Here is a 19,506-nt window from a genome sequence, read left to right as displayed (position 1 = left end):
AACTAAAGCGGCATCGTCTGCAAAGAGTAGTTCACGGACAAGTTTCTCTTGTGTCTTGGTGTGAGCTTGCAGGCGCCTCAGATTGAAGAGACTGCCATCCATGCGGTACCGGATGTAAACAGCGTCTTCATTGTTGGGGTCTTTCATGGCTTGGTTCAGCATCATGCTGAAGAAGATTGAAAAGAGGGTTGGTGCAAGAACACAGCCTTGCTTCACGCCATTGTTAATGGAGAAGGGTTCAGAGAGCTCATTGCTGTATCTGACCCGACCTTGTTGGTTTTCGTGCAGTTGGATAATCATGTTGAGGAACTTTGGGGGACATCCGATGCGCTCTAGTATTTGCCAAAGCCCTTTCCTGCTCACGGTGTCGAAGGCTTTGGTGAGGTCAACAAAGGTAATGTAGAGTCCTTTGTTTTGTTCTCTGCACTTTTCTTGGAGCCGTCTGAGGGCAAAGACCATGTCAGTAGTTCCTCTGTTTGCGCGAAAGCCGCAGTGATTCTGGGAGAATATTCTCGGCGACACTAGGTATTATTCTATTTAGTAGAACCCTAGCGAAGATTTTGCCTGCAATGGAGAGCAGCGTGATTCCCCTGTAGTTTGAGCAGTCTGATTTCTCGCCTTTCTTTTTGTACAGGGTGATGATGGTGGCATCACGAAGGTCCTGAGGCAGTTTTCCTTGGTCCCAACAAAGCTTGAAAAACTCATGCAGTTTGGCATGCAGAGTTTTGCCGCCAGCCTTCCAGACCTCTGGGGGGATTACATCCATACCTGCTGTTTTGCCACTTTTCAGTTGTTCGATTGCCTTATATGTCTCATCCTGGGTGAGACATGTATAAATACACTACTAGTCATGTATAAATACACTGTTGCTCTGAGATGTGGCTCTTACCATGCGTCTCATTGAGTATGCTCACCACTCAAGTGTGATGCAGCTCTTGCAGTCTTGCAGGGCTCCTGCTCCAGCATAAAATAGTCCCAAGTTTCCACTGTATATAACACCTTTAACCTGAGGTCATGCGAAATGTGAGGCTGACTCAGTGGAGCACCATGATATTTCAATCAGTGACTGCACTCTTGAAACCATCACACCTTAACTGTCATTTACTTCCATTGCAATAATCAGTACATATGTGTGTTTAAATTTGTAGCACACAGTGGGAGGCTGGAGGAACTCTGCGAGCTGCAGGGTGCCTGAGCTTTCTCCTAGTGTTCAAAGTTCAGATTCCTTGTCAGAGAACTCACATGAGATCACATGCAACCCTGAGATTCTTTTACCTGCAGGCCAGACAGAATTTGTTCAAAAAACTGTACTCAAGTCAAGATAGAAATGTACTCGAGCACTTTAAGTAATCCCTATGCCATCGGTGCTCTGCGATTAGTAAGGAATTGCTTAAGGTGGTAGGTGAGGGGGAAGGAAAGGTTGAGAATCACTGCTCTAGACCCAATTGTTACTGAAATATTTTGCTTGAGAAAAATTGTCATTGGCCCATTTGCATTGGAGTTATGAAACTGTGCACATAACGTGTCAATGAGGTACGATTAAAACAGTGGTTTTCCAACTTTTTCGTTCCACCGATATATCACCTTAAGCAATCCTTTACTAATCAGAGAGCACCGATGGCATAGGGATTACTTAAAGTGGTATGTGGGTGGAAAGAAAAAGGTTAAGAACCACTGCCCTAGAAGGTAGTGCAAACAAACTGTGTAATACTAAAAATAAATAGTCAATAATAAATAAGGTGCAGAGTCATCAAATGAGTATCTGATTGAGTTTGTTGTTTAAGAATCTGATGGTGGAGGGGTCGCAACTGTTCCTGAGCCTGGTGGTACGAGTCTTGGCGTTTGCATTCTTCTTTCCTGATGGCAGTACTCTTAGTTTTCCAGCCATGTTGATTGCCATCCACTGAAACGCCTGTTGTCATCCTCATCCACTACTAGTGTGCGGCCTAGTGTTAACTTGAAGGACAGTAGGCCATATTCTGCCTGGGTACCTGATGGTGTAAACAACTTCAGGCAGCCATTGCACCCTGATGCAATTCCCCTGCTTCCACCTTGTAGAGTGCGTCGAAAGAACCAAAGACTTGTTGATCCAAACCAAGGCTTTTATTAACTAAAAGACTGGAGCATATCACAAATAGGTCGACCAGTCCAGAATGACCTGGTCTGGCTAGGAGCAATCTTTTAAGACCTGCCAGGAGGTGTGGCTACACTCTCAGCCAATCACAGTAATCCTACACTACAATCTGTACACATTGGTGATAGAATCTGTACTATCACACATCTGTCCTTCACCTGTTCCCATCCAGTGTTCACCTTTTACTCAAAACCACCCCCCTTCCCCTTTTCCCTCTCCACCGCTCCCACCTTCACCTGCCCAGTATTCTCACAAGATAAAGGAACAGAATTAGGACATTTGCCCATCAAGATTTCTCTGCCACACCTCCATGGTCTAAAACCATTCTCACATCTAGATCCAATTTCCAGCCATTTCTCCATATTCCTTGATACCCTGACTAATTAGACACCTATCAATCTCCTTCTTAAACTCCCCCAATGATCGGGATGGCCTCCACAGCTGTATGTGGCAATGAATTCCATAACTCCATGGCCCTCTGGCTAAATAAATTTCTCCACATCTCTGTTTTAAATGGGTACCCTCTAATTCTAAGGCTGTACCATCTTGTCCTGGACTCACCCACCAAGGGAAACATTTTATTCATATCTACTCTGTCCAATCCTTTCAGCATTCAAAATGTTTCTATGAGATCCCCTCTCACTCTTCTATACTCCAATGAATGCAGTCTAAGAACCGATAAACGCTCCTCATATGTTAGCCCTTGCATTCCAGGAATCATGCTCATAAATCTTCTCTGAACTATCTCCAACATCAGTATATCCCTTCAAAGATAAGAGGCACAAAACTGAACACAGTACTCCAAATTAGGTCTCATCAGTGCCCCATAGAGCCTCATCAACACCTCTTTACTCTTATATACTATTCCCCTTGAAATGAATGCCAACATAGCATTCGCTTTCTTTACTACTGATCCAAACAGGTGGTTAACCTTGAGGATATCCTGCACGAGGACCCCCAAATCCCTTTGCTCTTTTGAATTTTGAATTTTCTCCCTATAAAATAATAATCTGCCTGTTTATTTCCTCTTCCAAAATTTACAACCATACTTTTCTCAACATTATATCTCATCTGCCGTTTCTTTGCCCACTATCCTAAACTGTTCAAGTCTCTCTGCAACTTTTTGGTTTCTTCAACACTTCCTACTCCACCACCTATCTTGGTGTCATCTGAAAACTTGGCCACAAAACCATTTAATCCATAATCTAAATCATCAAAATACATTGTCAAAAGAAGCGGCCCCAACACTGACCCCTCCAGAGCACCACTAGTAACTGGCAACCAACCAGAACAGGATCCTGTTATTCCCACCCTTTGCTTTCTGCCTATCAGCCAATGCTCCAACCAATCTAATATCTTTCCTGTAATTCCATCATCTTATTAAGCAGCCTCATATGCGGCACCCCATTACACTAATATCTTCTCTTCATGAAGCCATGCTGCTTGACCTATCATGCCACACACCTCGAGGTATTTAATAACCTTGTCCTTGAGGATCAACTCCAATAATTTTCCAATTACCAATGTCAGACTAATAGACATATTATTTCCTTTATTCTGCCTCTTTCCTTTCTTAAACAGCAGAACTACATTTCCGACCTTCCAGTCCCCCGGAACCATGCCAGAGCTTGTTGATTCCTGGAAAATCATTTGACCTCTTGGGCCCAAGCACCCCCCTTCTCCTTTTATTATCTGTTAACTTTTATTATCTGTTATATCCCCCTTCTTATGGTCTCTAAAAAGGCTCCTGACCTGAAAAGTTAACTGATCATTTCCCTCCGCAGATGCTTCCTGACGCACAATGTCCCTCCAGCTTTTCGATTATTGAAATTTATATATTGTATTCAAATGTCAAATGTCCTTTCATATCTGCACTTATTGGTTATTAATTCCCAATGGTTGGGTATGAACATTGTTACTATCTGATTTTATCTTCAGGAGAATGGGTTGATGGGATTGCTTTGAGAGCTAGCAGAGGATAATAGGCTCCCTCTTTGCTACAGGATGAGCTTTGTACTGGTTCAGCACCAACTAGATCTTTTGAGAATTGTGTGCAACTTAAGTATAACACACTGAGGCTCTTTACGACACTGGTGAGATCACATTTGGAGTATAGTGAGCAGTTCTGTGCTCCTCATTTAAGAAAGGATGGATTAATAGACAATAGACAATAGGAGCTGGAGTAGGCCCTTTGGCCCGTCGAGCCAGCACCGCCATTTTACAGATCATGGCTGATCACTACCATCAGTACCCCTTTCCAGCCTTATCCCCATAACCCTTAACTCCTTTACCCACTAGAGGCTTATCTAACTCTCTTTTGAACATAATCAGCGAATCTGCCTCTACCACCCTCTGTGGCAGAGCATTCCACAGATTCACACTTCTCTGGGTAAAAAACTGTTTTCTCATCTCCGTCCTAAAGGGCCTACCCTGTATTCTTAAACTATGCCCTCTAGTCCTCGTCTCCCCCATCATTGGGAACAAGTAATCCGACTTCACCCTGTCTATCCCCCTGATAATTTTGTATACCTCAATCATGTCCCCCCTCATCCTTCTAAACTCCATCGGATACAAGTCCAGTTTTTCTAGCCTTTCAGCATATGTCAACCCCGCCATCCCTGGAACTAACCTTATAAATCTGCGCTGCACACCCTCTATAGCTAGTATGTCCTTCCCCAAAATTGGAGACCAGAACTGGACGCAATACTCCAGGTGGGGTCTCACCAGGGCCCTGTACAACTGCAGAAGGGAGTCTCTGTTCCTATACTCCAATCCCCTCTTTATGAAAGCCAACATGCTATTAGCCTTCTTCACAGCTTTCTGAACCTGCATGCTAGTCTTCAGTGACCGGTGAACAAGTACTCCCAGATCCATTTGCTCCTCCCCACTCCCTAGCTTGTCTCCATTTAAATAATACTCAGCTTTCCTATTATTGCCCCCAAAATGGATAACCTCACATTTGCTTACATTGAACGTCATCTTCCATTCAGCAGCCCACTCCCCCAACCTGTCCAAGTCCCTCTGCATTTTCCTGACATCCTCCTCACACCCCACACCGCCACCCAGTTTCGTGTCATCTGCAAATTTGCTCAAGTTATTAATAATCCCCTCATCCAAATCATTTACATAAATTACAAACAACTGAGGACCCAATACCGATCCCTGCGGCACTCCACTCGTCACATCCTGCCATCCTGAAAAAGATCCGCTTACCCCAACCCTTTGTTTCCTATTTCTTAACCAATTTCCTATCCATGTCAGCACCTTACCTCCAATACCATGCTCCCTGATCTTGCCCACTAGTCTCCCGTGCGGTACCTTATCAAAGGCCTTCTGGAAGTCCAAATACACCACATCCACAGGCTCTCCCAAGTCCACCCTCTTTGTCACATCCTCGAAAAATTCCAGAAGGTTAGTCAAGCATGACTTACCCTTAAGGAATCCATGCTGACTAGCCCTTATACTATTATTTCTGCCTAAGTGTTCTGCTATTACTCCTTTTATGATAGACTCCAATATCTTCCCCACCACCGACGTCAGGCTGACCGGTCTATAATTTCCCATTTTCTCCCTCCCTCCCTTCTTAAAAATCGGCACCACATCAGCCACTCTCCAATCCTCAGGGACCTCCCACGAATCTATGGAACTTTGGAAAATGTCGACCAGTGCATCCACAATTTCCATAGCAACTTCATTAAGCACCCTGGGATGCAGCCCATCAGGCCCTGGGGATTTATCAGCCCTCAGTCCCAACAATTTACTCACAACCTCCTGTTTCTGGATCCGGATATCCATTAGATCCCCTACTTCCCCAGGAAAGTTCCCCAAGTCTCTTGACACTGCATGACCATTACCCCCTAACTGACCATAACCTATATCCTCCTTGGTGAAGACAGTTGAAAAGTATTTGTTAAATTCCTCAGCCATCTCCTTGTTTCCGGTAATAATTTCACCCTTTTCCATTCTTAATGGACCAATTTTGGACCAAACCAATTTCTTCCTCTTCACATATTTAAAAAAGCTTTTGCTATCCTCCATTATATTATTTGCCAATTTCCTCTCATACTTCATTTTCCCCTCTCTTATGACTTTCTTAGTTACCCTCTGATGCTCTTTGAAGGTTTCCCAATCCTCTAACTTCCCACTCCGCTTCGCTATCCTATACTTACTCCCTTTGGATTTGATATTACACTTGATTTCATTAGTTAGCCACTGCTGCCATTTGCATCTCCTAGAGCCTTTCCTCCACTTTGGAATAAATTTGTCCTGAAACCTGTGAAAAATGTCCAAAAATACCTGCCATTTTTCCGCAGTTGTCCTCCCAGCTAGTGTATCTTTCCATTTTATTTTGGCTAGCTCCTCCCTCGTAGCTGCATAATCCCCTTTATTTAACTGCAGTACAGATGCTTCCGACTTCCTTTCTTTTTCCCTTTCTAATTGCAGCTCAAAAGCAACCATACCATGGTCACTATTCCCTAATGGCTCCCCTACATCGAGGTCACTTATTAACTCTGCGTCACTGCACAGCACCAAGTCCAGAATCGACTTCCCCCTGGTAGGTTCCTCCACTAGCTGCTCCAAGAAAGTATCTCGTAGACATTCAATAAACTCAGTCTCTTGTGCTCCTGCCCCCGTCTGATTATCCCAGTCCACCTTCATGTTAAAGTCCCCCATAACTACTGTATTGCTACCACTTTGACATGCCACTCTTAATTCCTGATTTATACTTCTACTGATATCTAAGCTACTTTTCGGAGGCCTGTAAATGACCCCCATTATGGTCCTCATGCCTTTACAATTTCTTAATTCTATCCAAACAGACTCAACCCCACCTGTTTCAATGTCTTTCCTTTCAAACGCCTGAATTTCATTTCTCACCAACAGAGCTACCCCACCTCCTCTTCCTAACTTTCTGTCTTTTCTATAGGACGTGTACCCTGGAACATTTATTTCCCAATCCTGCCCTTCCCGCAGCCATGTCTCCGTTACTCCGACAATATCATAACCTCCCATTGCCATTTGTGCCTCAAGCTCATCCATTTTATTCCTTACACTCCGTGCATTCATACACAATACCTTGATACCATATCATTGGAGATTGTCATTGGAGAGAGTTCAGAGGAAGTTCACAAGGATGATTCCAGGAGTGAAAGGGTTATATGAGGAGCGTTTGACACCTTTTGGCCTGCACTCATTGGAATATAGGAGAATCAGGGGAAAATTCATTGAAACATTTTGAATGTTGAAAGGCATGGTCAGAGTAGATGTAGAAATGTTGTTTCTCATTGAGCAAGTGACTACAACAAGGAGGTACAACTTCAGGGTTGAAGGGCATTCATTAGCACAGAGGAATTTCTTCAGCTAGAGGGTGGTAAATCTGAGGAATTTGTTGCCACAGGCAGTTATGGAGGCCAGATCATTGGGTGTATTTAAAGCAGAGATTGATTAGCCAGGTTATCAGGGTATCAAAGGCTATGGGGAGAAGGCCAATCAGAGGGGCTGAGTGGGAAAATGGATCAGTTCATGATTAAATGGTGGGGAAGTCTCAATGGGGTGAATAGCCTATTTCTGCTCCAAAGTCACAAAAATGTGTTAGCTCCTGGCTAGGAGATAAGGGCAGCATGGACATTTCCACTGGATGGATCATCCTGTACTAACAATCTCCTATCTGATACAGGCTCTACCAGGGCGGTAGACAAAATGAACCCTCTTCCTGGTTGAGGTCTCGAGAGACTTGCGCTGAAGGCAAGAAGGAAGTCCCTGCAAGTCATGCAGAAGAAGCTGCAGTCACCAAGAGCAGCTCTCAGGTATGAACTTCATCCTCATCATGCAAGGTTACTCCCATTGGCATCTGTGGTCAGTCTGCTAACAATCACAGTGTCACACTGTAGAGCTCGTTGAAAGAATCAAAGACTTGTTGATGCAAACCAAGGCTTTTATTAGCAAAAGACAGGAGCTCTTCACAGGTGGCCGACCAGTCCAGAATGATCCGACCTGGCTAGGGACACAACCCTTTAAGGCCCAGACAATAGGCGTGGCTTAGCTCTCAGCCAATCGCTGTAAGCACAGTCTAGATACAGTAACTATATACACTATGTACATTGGTGATAGATCTGTACTATCACATTCACCCCTTCTTGGAGAACTGACCCTGGAAAAAAAAACAAAAACGAGGGAGAGAATGAAAGGAAGGGGAAGGTCAAGGACTGTAGCGGTCAGGGGGTCTGACCATCCGGCGTGACCGCCGTGATGCCGGGATTGGGGTCGCTGGAGTGGTGTCGCCTGCGGGCTCGTCGGTTGCGACTGCTCCGTCACTCAATTCCTCAGTCATGTTGTCGGCAGGGTGGCCCAGGTCGTTGGGGTGCTGTTGGTCTTTCTGTTGCGGCACGGGGCCTGGGGAATAAAGGGTTGGGGAAGGTTGGGTTGGGGGGTTTGCTGGGTCTACCGCGTCCTGAGCTAGGTTGCGCACCGAAACAGTGTCCTCCCGCCCGTCTGGGAACTCAACGTAGGCGTAATGTGGGTTCGCGTGAAGTAGAGTCACTCGGTCGACCAAGGGGTCGTTCTTTGAGTGCCGGACGTGGCGTCGCAAAAGGACGGGGCCAGGGACAGTGAGCCATGCCGGTACAGTGGTTCCTGATTCGGATTTCCTCGGGAAAAGGAACATCCTTTTGTGGGGGGTGGCATTTGTTGCAGTACATAGGAGGGAGCGGATATAGTGTAAGGCACTACTGAGAACCTCCTGCCAGTGAGAGGTGGGGAGACCTTTAGACTGGAGAGCCAGTGTAACTGCTCTCCATATGGTGGCATTCTCCCTCTCGACCTGGCCGTTACCGCGTGGGTTATAGCTCGTGGTCCTGCTTGAAGTGATACCACACTCCAGAAGGTACTGTTGCAGCTCTGTGCTCATAAATGAGGACCCCCTATCACTGTGGATGGAATTGGGGTACCCAAAGATGGCAAAAATACTGTGAAGGGCCTGTATCACTGAGGTGGCAGTGGTGTCTGGGCAGGGCACAGCGAACGGGAAGTGGGAGTACTCGTCGATGGCCGTAAGGATGTAGGTATTATGGTTGGTTGACGGTAGGGGCCCCTTAAAGTCTACGCTAAGACGCTCGAAGGGGCGGGTGGCCTTGATAACGTGGGAGTTATCTGGACGGAAGAAGTGGGGCTTGCATTCAGCGCACATCGAACAGGCTCGGGTCATGGAGCGGATCTCCTCGACTGTATAGGGTAGGTTGCGTGCCTTCACAAAGTGGGCAAACGTAGTGACCCCTGGATGACAGAGCGCCTCATGGAGTTTCTGTAGTCTGTCCATCTGTATGCTGGCGCACGTCCCCCTGGAGAGCACGTCAGGCGGGTCGTTGAGCTTACCAGGCCGGTACAGGATGTCATAGTTAAAGGTGGAGAGTTCGATTCTCCATCTGGCGATTTTGTCATTTTTTATCTTACCACGCTGGGTGCAGCTGAACATGAAGGAGACCGTGCGTTGATCAGTCAACAGTGTAAAGCTCCTCCCAGCGAGGTAATGTCTCCAACGACACACCGCTTCAACTATGGCCTGGGCCTCCTTCTCGATCGAGGAGTGTCTACTCTCTGGACCCTGGAGGGTTCTGGAGAAGAAGGCTACAGGCCGACCAGCCTGGTTCAAGGTGGCTGCCAGGGCGAAGTCGGATGCATCGCTCTCGACTTGAAACGGGACAGACTCATCGATCGCGTGCAGCGTCGCAGCGGCGATGTCGGATTTGATTCGATCGAAAGCCGCTCTGGCTTCGGTCGAGAGGGGGTGGTCTTGATAAGAGGACGCGCCTTGTCGGCGTAGTGTGGAACCCATTGGGCGTAATACGAGAAAAGGCCCAGGCAGCGTTTGAGCGCTTTCTGGGTATGGGGGGAGCGGGGGTAAGTTCATTAGGGGACGCATGCGGTCAGGATCTGGCATGTCTATCCCGTTCTCCACCACGCAACCTAGAATAGCAAGTCGTGTGGTCCGGAAGACACTCTTGTCCAAATTGTAAGTCAGGTTCAGCCGACGGGCAGTTTGAAGAAATTTGTCTAGGTTGGCGTCGTGGTCCTGCGTGTTGTGGCCGCAGATGGTGATATTATCCAGATATGGGAAGGTAGCGGTTAGCCCGTTCTGGTCCACCATCCGGTCTATTTCTGGCTGGAAGACCGCGACACCATTCGTGACCCCGAATGGTACCCTGAGAAATTGATATAGCCGCCCATTCGCTTCAAAGGTCGTGAATGGTCGGTCCTCGCAGCGGATCGGGAGCTGGTGGTAGGCCGAACATAGGTCAATGGTGGAGAATATGCGGTATTGGGGGATCTGGTTCACCACATCCGTGATGCGTGGCAGTGGGTACGCATCCAGGAGCGTGAAGCGGCTAATGGTCTGGCTATAGTCGACCACCATCCATAGTTTTTCCCTGTTCTTGACAACCACCACCTGGGCTCTCCAGGGGCTTGAACTGGGTTTGATGATGCCCTCATCCAGCAATCTACGCACCTCACTCCTTTTTTTTTTTTTTTTTTTTGCACCTCACTCCTAATGAATTGCCTGTTTTCATAACTATATTGCCGACTTTTTGTGGCCACAGGCTTCCAGCCAGGGGTGAGGTTTGCGAAGAGTGCTGGCGGGGCAATCCGGAGAGTGGAAAGGCCGCAGGATTGGCCCCGGGGCACGGGGGCGGGTTGCTCGGGTGCTTCGGGGGTGGGGTGATGGCAGACCGAGAGGGGGGCGTGGGGTCCCCCAAAGTGTAGGGACACCGTTCGGAACTGACACTGAAAGTCTAATCCCAGCAACACTGGGGTGCACAATTGGGGAAGGACGAATAATTTGAAGTGGGTGACCGTTACGCCCTGTACTTCCAGCGTGGCGATGCAATACCCCTTTATCCCAGTCGAGTGTGACCTCGTCGCTAATGAAATCCTCTGGGTAATGGGGATAATGTCAAGTCCCCAACGGAGGGCCAGATCTGGCTGGATAAAGCTGTCAGTTGACCCAGAGTCAAATAAGCAATTGGTGTAGTGTCCATGCACTTTAATTAGTTCCATTGTTCTGGTGAGGGGATGAGAGCATTGCTGGTTTAGTCTTATTGAAGCAGTTGACAGGGGAGTTTCGCATGATGACGTCACGCAACGGGATGACATCACACAACGGGATGACATCACGCAACGGGATGACATAGTCAACGCTGGAGGTGCAGGTTGGAGGAACTCCCGGAAGTGCTGTTGTGGCAGCGTCGGCGGATGAAAGGTAAGTAGTGGGGTTTGTAGTTGCTCACGGTTGGCGGTGGGTAGGTCGTCGGTCACGGCGGTCGGACCTCGGCTGTCATCAGCGATGGACGCTAGGGTGCGTACCTGGTTGGCCGCGGGGGTGGCTGTGGCGGCGGCAGCAGCAGCGATAGCGTCGGCCCCGGGGGTGTCTGTGGCGGCGGCAGCAGCGGTGGTTGCCACAGTCGGGACCGAGGCCGGGTCGAGTGTTCCGCACGGGGGCGAGAGGTGGGCCATCACCATGGTTGCGAGGGTGGGCTGCCCCTTCCGGGTCCGGCGTCTCCGTGACGTCAGGCGTTGCCGTGCAGGGGAGCCCTCGCTCTCATTGGACGAGAGCTCTGGGGAAGAAGAGTTTGAATGGGATAGTGGCGATTGGGCTTCACACGAGGCACTGTGTTTGCTGGCGGCCATTTTAGACCTACAGACTGCAGCAAAGTGGCCCTTTTTAAGGCCCTTTTCTGGCACCTGGCTTTTCTTGCTGGGCACTGGGACCTGCTGTGCTTGTCCCTCCCGCAGAAATAACATTTTGGGTTTGCACGGGGCAGGGTAGCAGCAGTCGACAGGCCGTCAGTATCTCGGGGGGTGGTAGGGTAGAAGGGCACTCTACTCACATCAGAACATGAGGTCCAGTCCCTAGAGAACTCGGTAAACTTTAAGGCTGCATCCTCCATTGTGATTGCAATCCGGGCCACGTCCTCTAGTTTTTCTACCCCTTGCTCGAGCAAGCGCAGCCTCACTTCGTTCGATCGGAGCCCGGCCACATAGCCATCCCGGACGAGATCGTTTGTGATCTCGGCAGCAGTTTTGTCCACACAGTTACAGTCCTTGCCAAACGCCTTTAATACTTGTAAATATGCCCTGCTGGACTCGCCGGGCTGTTGCTTCCTTGAAGCAAGCACGAGCCGGGCATGAACTCTGTTCACTGGTTGATCATACAGTTCTTTCAGTACCTTTATGGCTGCGGTGTAAGTGGTCTCATCCTGGATGTTCTTGTAGACTCTCAAGGACACCATAGATGGCAATGCTGTTAGACGCTGGTTATCCTCCTCCACCTCAATGAATCTCAGGAAGTTTTCAAAGTTCAGCAGCCAGAATTTAAAGGGTTTAAAGGCTGTAGCTGACTGTGGGTCGATATCAAGTTTTTATGGCCGAGTTAAACGCTCCATCCCTTTCAAAAAAAATTCTTTTTGCTAATAAAATTGTAGAGCTCGTTGAAAGAATCAAAGACTTGTTGATCCAAACCAAGGCTTTTATTAGCAAAAGACAGGAGCTCTTCACAGGTGGCCGACCAGTCCAGAATGATCCGACCTGGCTAGGGACACAACCCTTTAAGGCCCAGACAATAGGCGTGGCTTAGCTCTCAGCCAATCGCTGTAAGCACAGTCTAGATACAGTAACTATATACACTATGTACATTGGTGATAGATCTGTACTATCACACACACGGAAACAGGTCCTTCAGCCCAATGTCATGCTAACCATCTTTTAGCCATTTACACTAATCCTATTTTATTCTCTGCATATTCTTAGCAGCTCTCCCTCGCCCACCCTGCCCCCACCCAGGATTTCATCCGTACTCAGAACAATTTACAGAGCCCACAAAATATATCAGGCCTCGTGTCTTTTGGGACATGGGAGAAGACTGGACCATCTGGGGAAATGTGAACAACCAGACAGCGGCCAAGGTCAGGATTGAATCAGGGTCTCAGGAACAGGGAGATAGTAGCTCTACTGATCATGGGAATCTGTTGCTTGAGCATTTAATTCTGGTTATATTTCATTCGACAAAATCCATTTGCTCGCTCGGTCACAATTTTGACCAGAAGGAGAATGGGAGACTTTTGTTACTGTCAAGGTAGCCTTCCTTTGAAATAATGATGCTGAAAGATGATTGGCTTGTTTGCAATGTTCCATCATGCCCCTGGGCTGAAAGGTGATTGGCTTGCTTGCAATGTACCATTATTCCTTGGGGCTAAAAGATGATTGGCCTGTTGCCATTTTCCATCATGCCCCAGGGCTAAAATATGTTTGGCTTATGTAAATGTACCATTATGCTTGGTGTTTTTTGTTGTCCCATTTCTGAGGGGGAATGGATATTGAGAAATTGTTTGTCTCTGGCTGGAGGAAATAGGAGGGTAACACATGACTAAAGACATGGTGTATGAGGGAGGGCTTCAGGTTTCTGAATCATTTGGCTCTCTTCTAGGGAAAATGGGTCCTGTTCCAATGAAACGGTTTGTATCTGAACTGGAGAGGGACAGATATCCTTGTGGGGAGGTTTGTTAGTGCTGCTCTGGTGGAATCAAACTAAATTTGCAGGGGGAGGGGAACCAGAGTGCTAGAGCAGATAGAGTAGTGAAGGAGGGAAAAGATTATCTGAAAATTGCATGCACCATTAGAAGTCAGCAGGTTGAATGTGGTGGAAATGTTCTCAGGTGCTTCTATTTCAGTGCAAGGAGTATTGTAGGAAAGGCAGATGAGCTTAGAGCATGGATTGGCATGTGGAATAATGACATTGTGACCATTAGTAAAACTTGGTTGCAGGAGGAACAGGACTGGCAATTCAATATTTTGGGCTTCAGTTGCTTTAGATGCAAAGAGCGAAGAAGATGGAAGGGGCAGGAGTGGCATTGCTCATCAGGTAAAATGTCAGGTAGGACAGAGCAGAGGGCTCATCTACTGAGGCTATATGGGTGGAGCTGAAGAAAGGAAAAGGTATGTCCACACTCATGGGGTTGTATTATAGACAGCCCAATTTTTTTTTAAATTTAGATCTAGACATACAGCACAGCAACAGGCCATTTTGGTCCACGAGTACATGCCGCCCAATTTACACCCAATTAATCTACACCTCCAATACATTTTTTTAAATGGTAGGAGGAAACTGGAGCACCTGGAAAAAAACCGATGCAGACACAGAGAGAACATACAAACTCCTTACAGACAGCGCAAGATTCAAGCCTCGGTCCCTATCACTGATGCTGTAAAGGTGTTCTGCTAACTGTACTACCCCAATAGTGTGTGAGAATTGGAGGAGCAAATCTGTAGAGAGATAGTAGACAGGTGCAGGAAACAAGGTTGTGATGGTAGAAGATTTTAACTTTCCACATATTAACTGTAAAAGAGCTGAATGGGTTAGATTTTGTCATATGTGTTCAGGAAAGTTTTCTGAATCTATATATAGAGGTACTGTTACAGAGTCTAGAGGACCCCAAAAACCAATAGATATGCACAACACAGGGTTATTTAAACAAAAGTAGTTTTTAATTATATTTGAACAAGAAAACAGAATTAAACTTTAACTTATTACTTAACCTACTTACTTAACCTACCTAACCCACTTAATTCCCCCCTCTAATACTAAGTGCAGGTGTGTGTAATGTATATTTAAGATTAGAAAAGTTATTTGGATCACAGTCCAATTTCATTGGTTGCAGGCAATTCTGGTTCTGTGCACAGAAGTTAGCATTAACAAAGTTCATCACTCTTTGGTGCTTAACAGGCAAATGGTTATCACTCAGGAGGGTTCTTGCTGGTTTTCAGAGAGAGATTCCTTTTCCAGGATATCCCCAACTGATTCCTTCTCAATCAATCTTGCTGGCGAAACTTGCCCTCTTCAGGGTTCTCCAGATGATCCTCTTTCTTTCAGGCCACCTTTCAGACAGCCTGTCTTCTCCTATGACCAGGCAGCCTTCCAAAGTTTTCCAGCCTGTCCCTCTGGAACTGCTTTCTGTGACTCTTTCTCTCTCATTCCCTCCCTCTCTGAGAGCAAAGCTGTTCTGTTTCTGCTTGCAAAACATCACATTCTCACCCAGACAAGCTGTTATGTCGATACTTTGTTGCTCCTCTGCAAAAAGCACTCTGCAAAAGTCCTGCAAAAATTCTGTGTTTTAAAATGTTGTGTGCAACGTGCCCTAACAATTTCTCCCAAACCACCTCTAAATACCTGTCACAGTACCAACTAGAGAGAGTGCAATTCTGGATCTCCTATTAGAGAATGAGACAGGTCAGGTGACAGAATTACATATAGGGGAACATTTTTGTTCCAGTGATCATAATGCCACTAGTTTCAAGTTAATTATGGAGAAAGATAGGTCTAGGCCTTGGGTTGAGAGTCGAAATTGGAGAAAGGCTAATTTTGAGTAAATGAGACAGAATCTAGAATCCATTAATTGGGATAAATTATTTTCAGGCAAGAATGTGTGAGGTAAATGAAGGGCCTTTAAAGGTGAAATTTTGAAAGTACAGCATTTGTATGTTCTTGTTTGGATCAAAGGTAAGTTTAGAAGAACCTTGGTTTTTGAGGGATATTGAAGGCTAACAGGTAAAGGCAACATAGAGCAAATGAGTACTTGAGGAGTATAATAAATGCAAGAAATACCTCAAGAAACAAATCAGGATAGCTAAAAGAAGGCATGAGGTTGCTTTGGCAGACAATGTGATGGAAAATCATAAGGGTTTCTACAGGTATATTAAGAGCAAAAGATTTTGAATATCAGAGTGGTCGGCTTTGTATGGAGCCACAAGAGATGGGAGATGTCTTAAATTTTGCTTTTAATGAGTATTCACTCAAGGAAAGGGCACAGAGTGGTGGGAAGTAAGGAAAACAAGCAGTGAAGTCATGGAACCTATACAGATTAAAGACGAGGAAGTTCTTGCTGACTTAAAGCAAAAATGGGTGGATAAATCCCCAGGGCCTGACAAGATAGTTCCTTGGACTTTGAGGGAAGCTAGTGTAAAAACTTCAGTGGCTCTGGCAGAAATATTTTAAATGTCCTTATCCATGGATGTGGTGACAGGATTAGCGGGTAACTCACATTGTTCCATTGTTTAAAAAAGTTCCAAAGTAACCCTGGAAATTACTAGGCTGGTGAGCATGACATCAGTAATAGGTAAATTATTGGAAGATGTTTTAAGAGATCAGATATACAATTATTTGGAAAGCCAGAAACTGATTAGGGATAGTCAACATGGCTTTGTGTGTGATAGGTCGTGTTTAACCAAACTTGTAGAGTTTTTTTGAGGAGGTTACCAGGAAGATTGATGAAGGAAAGACTGTGGATGTTGTCTACATGGACTTTAGTAAGGCCATTGACAAAGCCCCACATGGGAGGTTAGTCAGGAAGGTTCAGAAGCCAAGTATTCATGGTGAAGTAGTGAACTGGATTCAACAATGGCTGGACGTGAAAAGCCAGAGTGTAGTAGTGGATGATTGCTTCTCAGACTGGAGGCCCGTGACTAGTGGTGTGCCTAAGGTATCAGTGCTGGGACCATTGTTTGTCATCTATATCAATGATTTAGATGATAATATTGTAAATTGGATCAGCAAATTTGCAGATTATACTAAGATTGGGGGTGTTGTGGACTCCTAACAAGGTTTTCAAAGCTTGGATCAGCTGAAAAAATGGGCTGAAAAATGGTAGGTAGAATTTATGGCAGACAAGCGTGAGGTGTTGCATTTTGTAAGGACAAACCGAGAAAGGACATACATGGTAAATGGTAGGGCACTGAGGAGTTTGGTAGAACAGAGGGATCTGAGAATGTGGATACATTGTTCGCTGAAGGTGGGGTCACAGGTGGACATGGTTGTAAAGAAAGCTTTTGGCATCTTAGCCTTTATAAATCAAAGTATTCAGTGATGTCACATGTGGATAGGCTTGTAAAGAGAGCTTTTGGCATTTTGGTCTTCATAAATAAAATATTGAGTACAGGAATTGGGATGTTATGTTAAAGTTGTATAAGACGTTGGTGAGACCAGATTTGCAGTATTGTGTGCAATTTTGGTCACCTAACTACAAGAAAGATACCAATAAGTTAGAAAAAGTGCAGTGAAGATTTACTAGCATTTAGCCTGGATTTCAGGAACTGATTTACAGGGAAAGGTTAAACAAGTTAGGACTTTATTCCCTGGAGCGTAGAAGAATGAGGGGAGATTTGATAAAGATATTTAAAATTACGATGGGGATAGAGAGAGTAAATCTAGATAGGCTTTTTCTACTGAGGGTAGGTGAGATGCAAACCAGAAGACATGGGTTAAGAGTGGAGGGGAAATGTTTAGGGGGAATTTCTTCACACAGAGAGTGGTGGAGGTGTGGAACGATCTTTCAAATGAAGTAGTGAATGCGTGCTTAATTTTAACAACATTTAAGAGGAATTTGGACAGGTACATAGATAGGAGAGCTTTGGAGGGCTGTGGACTGGATGCAGGCCAGTGGGATTAGGCAAAAAAAAATGATTCAGCACAGATTTGAAGGGCTGAAGAGGCCTGTTTCTGTGCTGTAATGTTCTATGGTTCCAGTACAGTGTGGCAGGCACAAGGGCTGTCCTGTGTGAATTTGCAGCCACAGTGACAAAATGGAATTTTGTCCTCTGTTAATATCCACTTTTAGCTCACAGACACCCAGCAAGACACACGGCCTCCTCCTGGCATCATACACAGGGATCACCCGCTGGTTGATTTGCTGGCTGTCACTATGGTTCTGTGAGGATTTGCTACTTCCTTGAGCTACTGACTTCTGCAGTGAATGGTTTGTCATGTGCTGCAGAACTTTGACTTGACTTCAGTTTTCTGCACAACCAAGGGCTTCCAGAGTGAGGAGGATTTGTAGATCCCCATGACTCAGGGAACGGCCAGAGACATTGTTGTACAAGGCCGCCCATGTGCATCTCTCCTCAACCGCTGGTTTTTGCTAAATGCAAGATACCTCGGGAATTACTTGGTGGGGTTCAGCCCCAAGGAAGTTTGACAACCTCTTCTAAAGCTCACAGACATGTGGGCAGCACAGTTAGTGTAGCGGTTAGCACAACACTGTGACAGCACCAGCGATTAGGACCGGGGTTCGAATCCCCCACTGTCTGTAAGCAGTTTGTACATTCTCTCCATATTGGCGTGGGTTTTTTCCAGGTGCTCTGGTTTCCATCCACCCTATAAAACATACCATGAGTTGTAGGTCAATGGGTGTAATTAGGCAGCATGGATTCCTGGGCCAAAAGGGCCTGTAACAATTCTGTATGTCCAAATTTAAATTAAAGAACCATAGAACCAAGAACACTACAGCACAGAAACAGGCCCTTCAGCCCTTCTCATGCTGAACTATTATTCTGACCTGCACCTGGACCATTTCCCTCCATTCCCCTTCTAACCAATTTTTTCTTAAATGTCAAAATGAAGCTGATTTGTAACGAGTGTGATTTTACCTTAGTTATGAAGTTAACTTGATTACAGGATCACATCCCTTGTTTGGAAGTAGTAGATGCAGTGAGGTCAACACAATTTTCAAACTTCATCTCTCTTGGTTCTGCATTTAGTGCATTTTGAGGCACACGCGCTCTGAAAATAATGTATTTTCCCATCTTCTGCATTTCAATCAAACTCTTCCCTTGTTTAGACCATAAAATATCTCAGCAGGTAATAGAGGTATATAAGATTCAAGAGCCTTGAGGTAATGTTAGCAGCTATATCAGTTTAATTTGAATTCACTTGAAATAGTGTGGACATTTCTGCTCAGCTCACAACAAGACAGATGTGAATGTTATAGAGATGGTGCAGAGGAGATTTTCATGGATGCTGTCTGGATTGGAGTGAACCTGGTCTTTTCTGCTTGTAGCAATGGAAGGTGAGGGGTGACCTGATAGAGGTGCATAAGATGACGAGAGGCATTGATCATGTGACTTTTTCTCAAGGTTAAAATGGCTAACAAGAAGGGGCATAGTTTTAAGGTGTTTGGGAGTAAGTACAGGGAGGAAGGAGGTGCAAGTTCTTCATACTGAGAGGGTGCCTGGAATTAACCTGCTGGCGTCAGTGATGGAGGCAGGTACAATGGGATCTTCTAAGGGACAATTAGATGCGTTTATAGAACTGAGAAAAATGGAAGGGTATACAGTCGGGAAATACTAGGCCAGTGGCTCTCAACCATTTTCTTTCCACTCACATACCACTTCAAGTATTTCCATAGGTGCTCTGTCGTTAGTAAGGGATTGCTTAATGTGGTACGTGGGTGGAAAGAAAAAGTTTAAAACCACTATTTTTATCGTAATTAACTTGTTATATGCACGGATTCATAACTCCAAAGGAAATGGGCCAATGGCAATTTTTCTCAAGC

General features: G+C 45.8%; 1 protein-coding gene across 1 annotated transcript in view; it reads left to right on the top strand.

The window, feature by feature from the left end:
- The window catches only part of LOC138762259 (probable voltage-dependent N-type calcium channel subunit alpha-1B), a 927,445-nt gene that overhangs the window by 877,200 nt on the left and 30,739 nt on the right, over positions 1 to 19,506 (top strand). The window contains exon 44 of the mRNA XM_069935943.1: positions 7,812 to 7,941. Within this exon, the coding sequence (XP_069792044.1) occupies positions 7,812 to 7,941 (130 nt within the window). The remainder of the gene's footprint in view (positions 1 to 7,811; positions 7,942 to 19,506) is intronic.

This window comes from Narcine bancroftii, chromosome 1 (assembly GCF_036971445.1).
Source record: "Narcine bancroftii isolate sNarBan1 chromosome 1, sNarBan1.hap1, whole genome shotgun sequence".
NCBI lineage: Eukaryota > Metazoa > Chordata > Chondrichthyes > Torpediniformes > Narcinidae > Narcine > Narcine bancroftii.
Note: the sequence above shows the minus strand (reverse complement) of the source record. Positions and strands in the feature narration are given on the sequence as shown.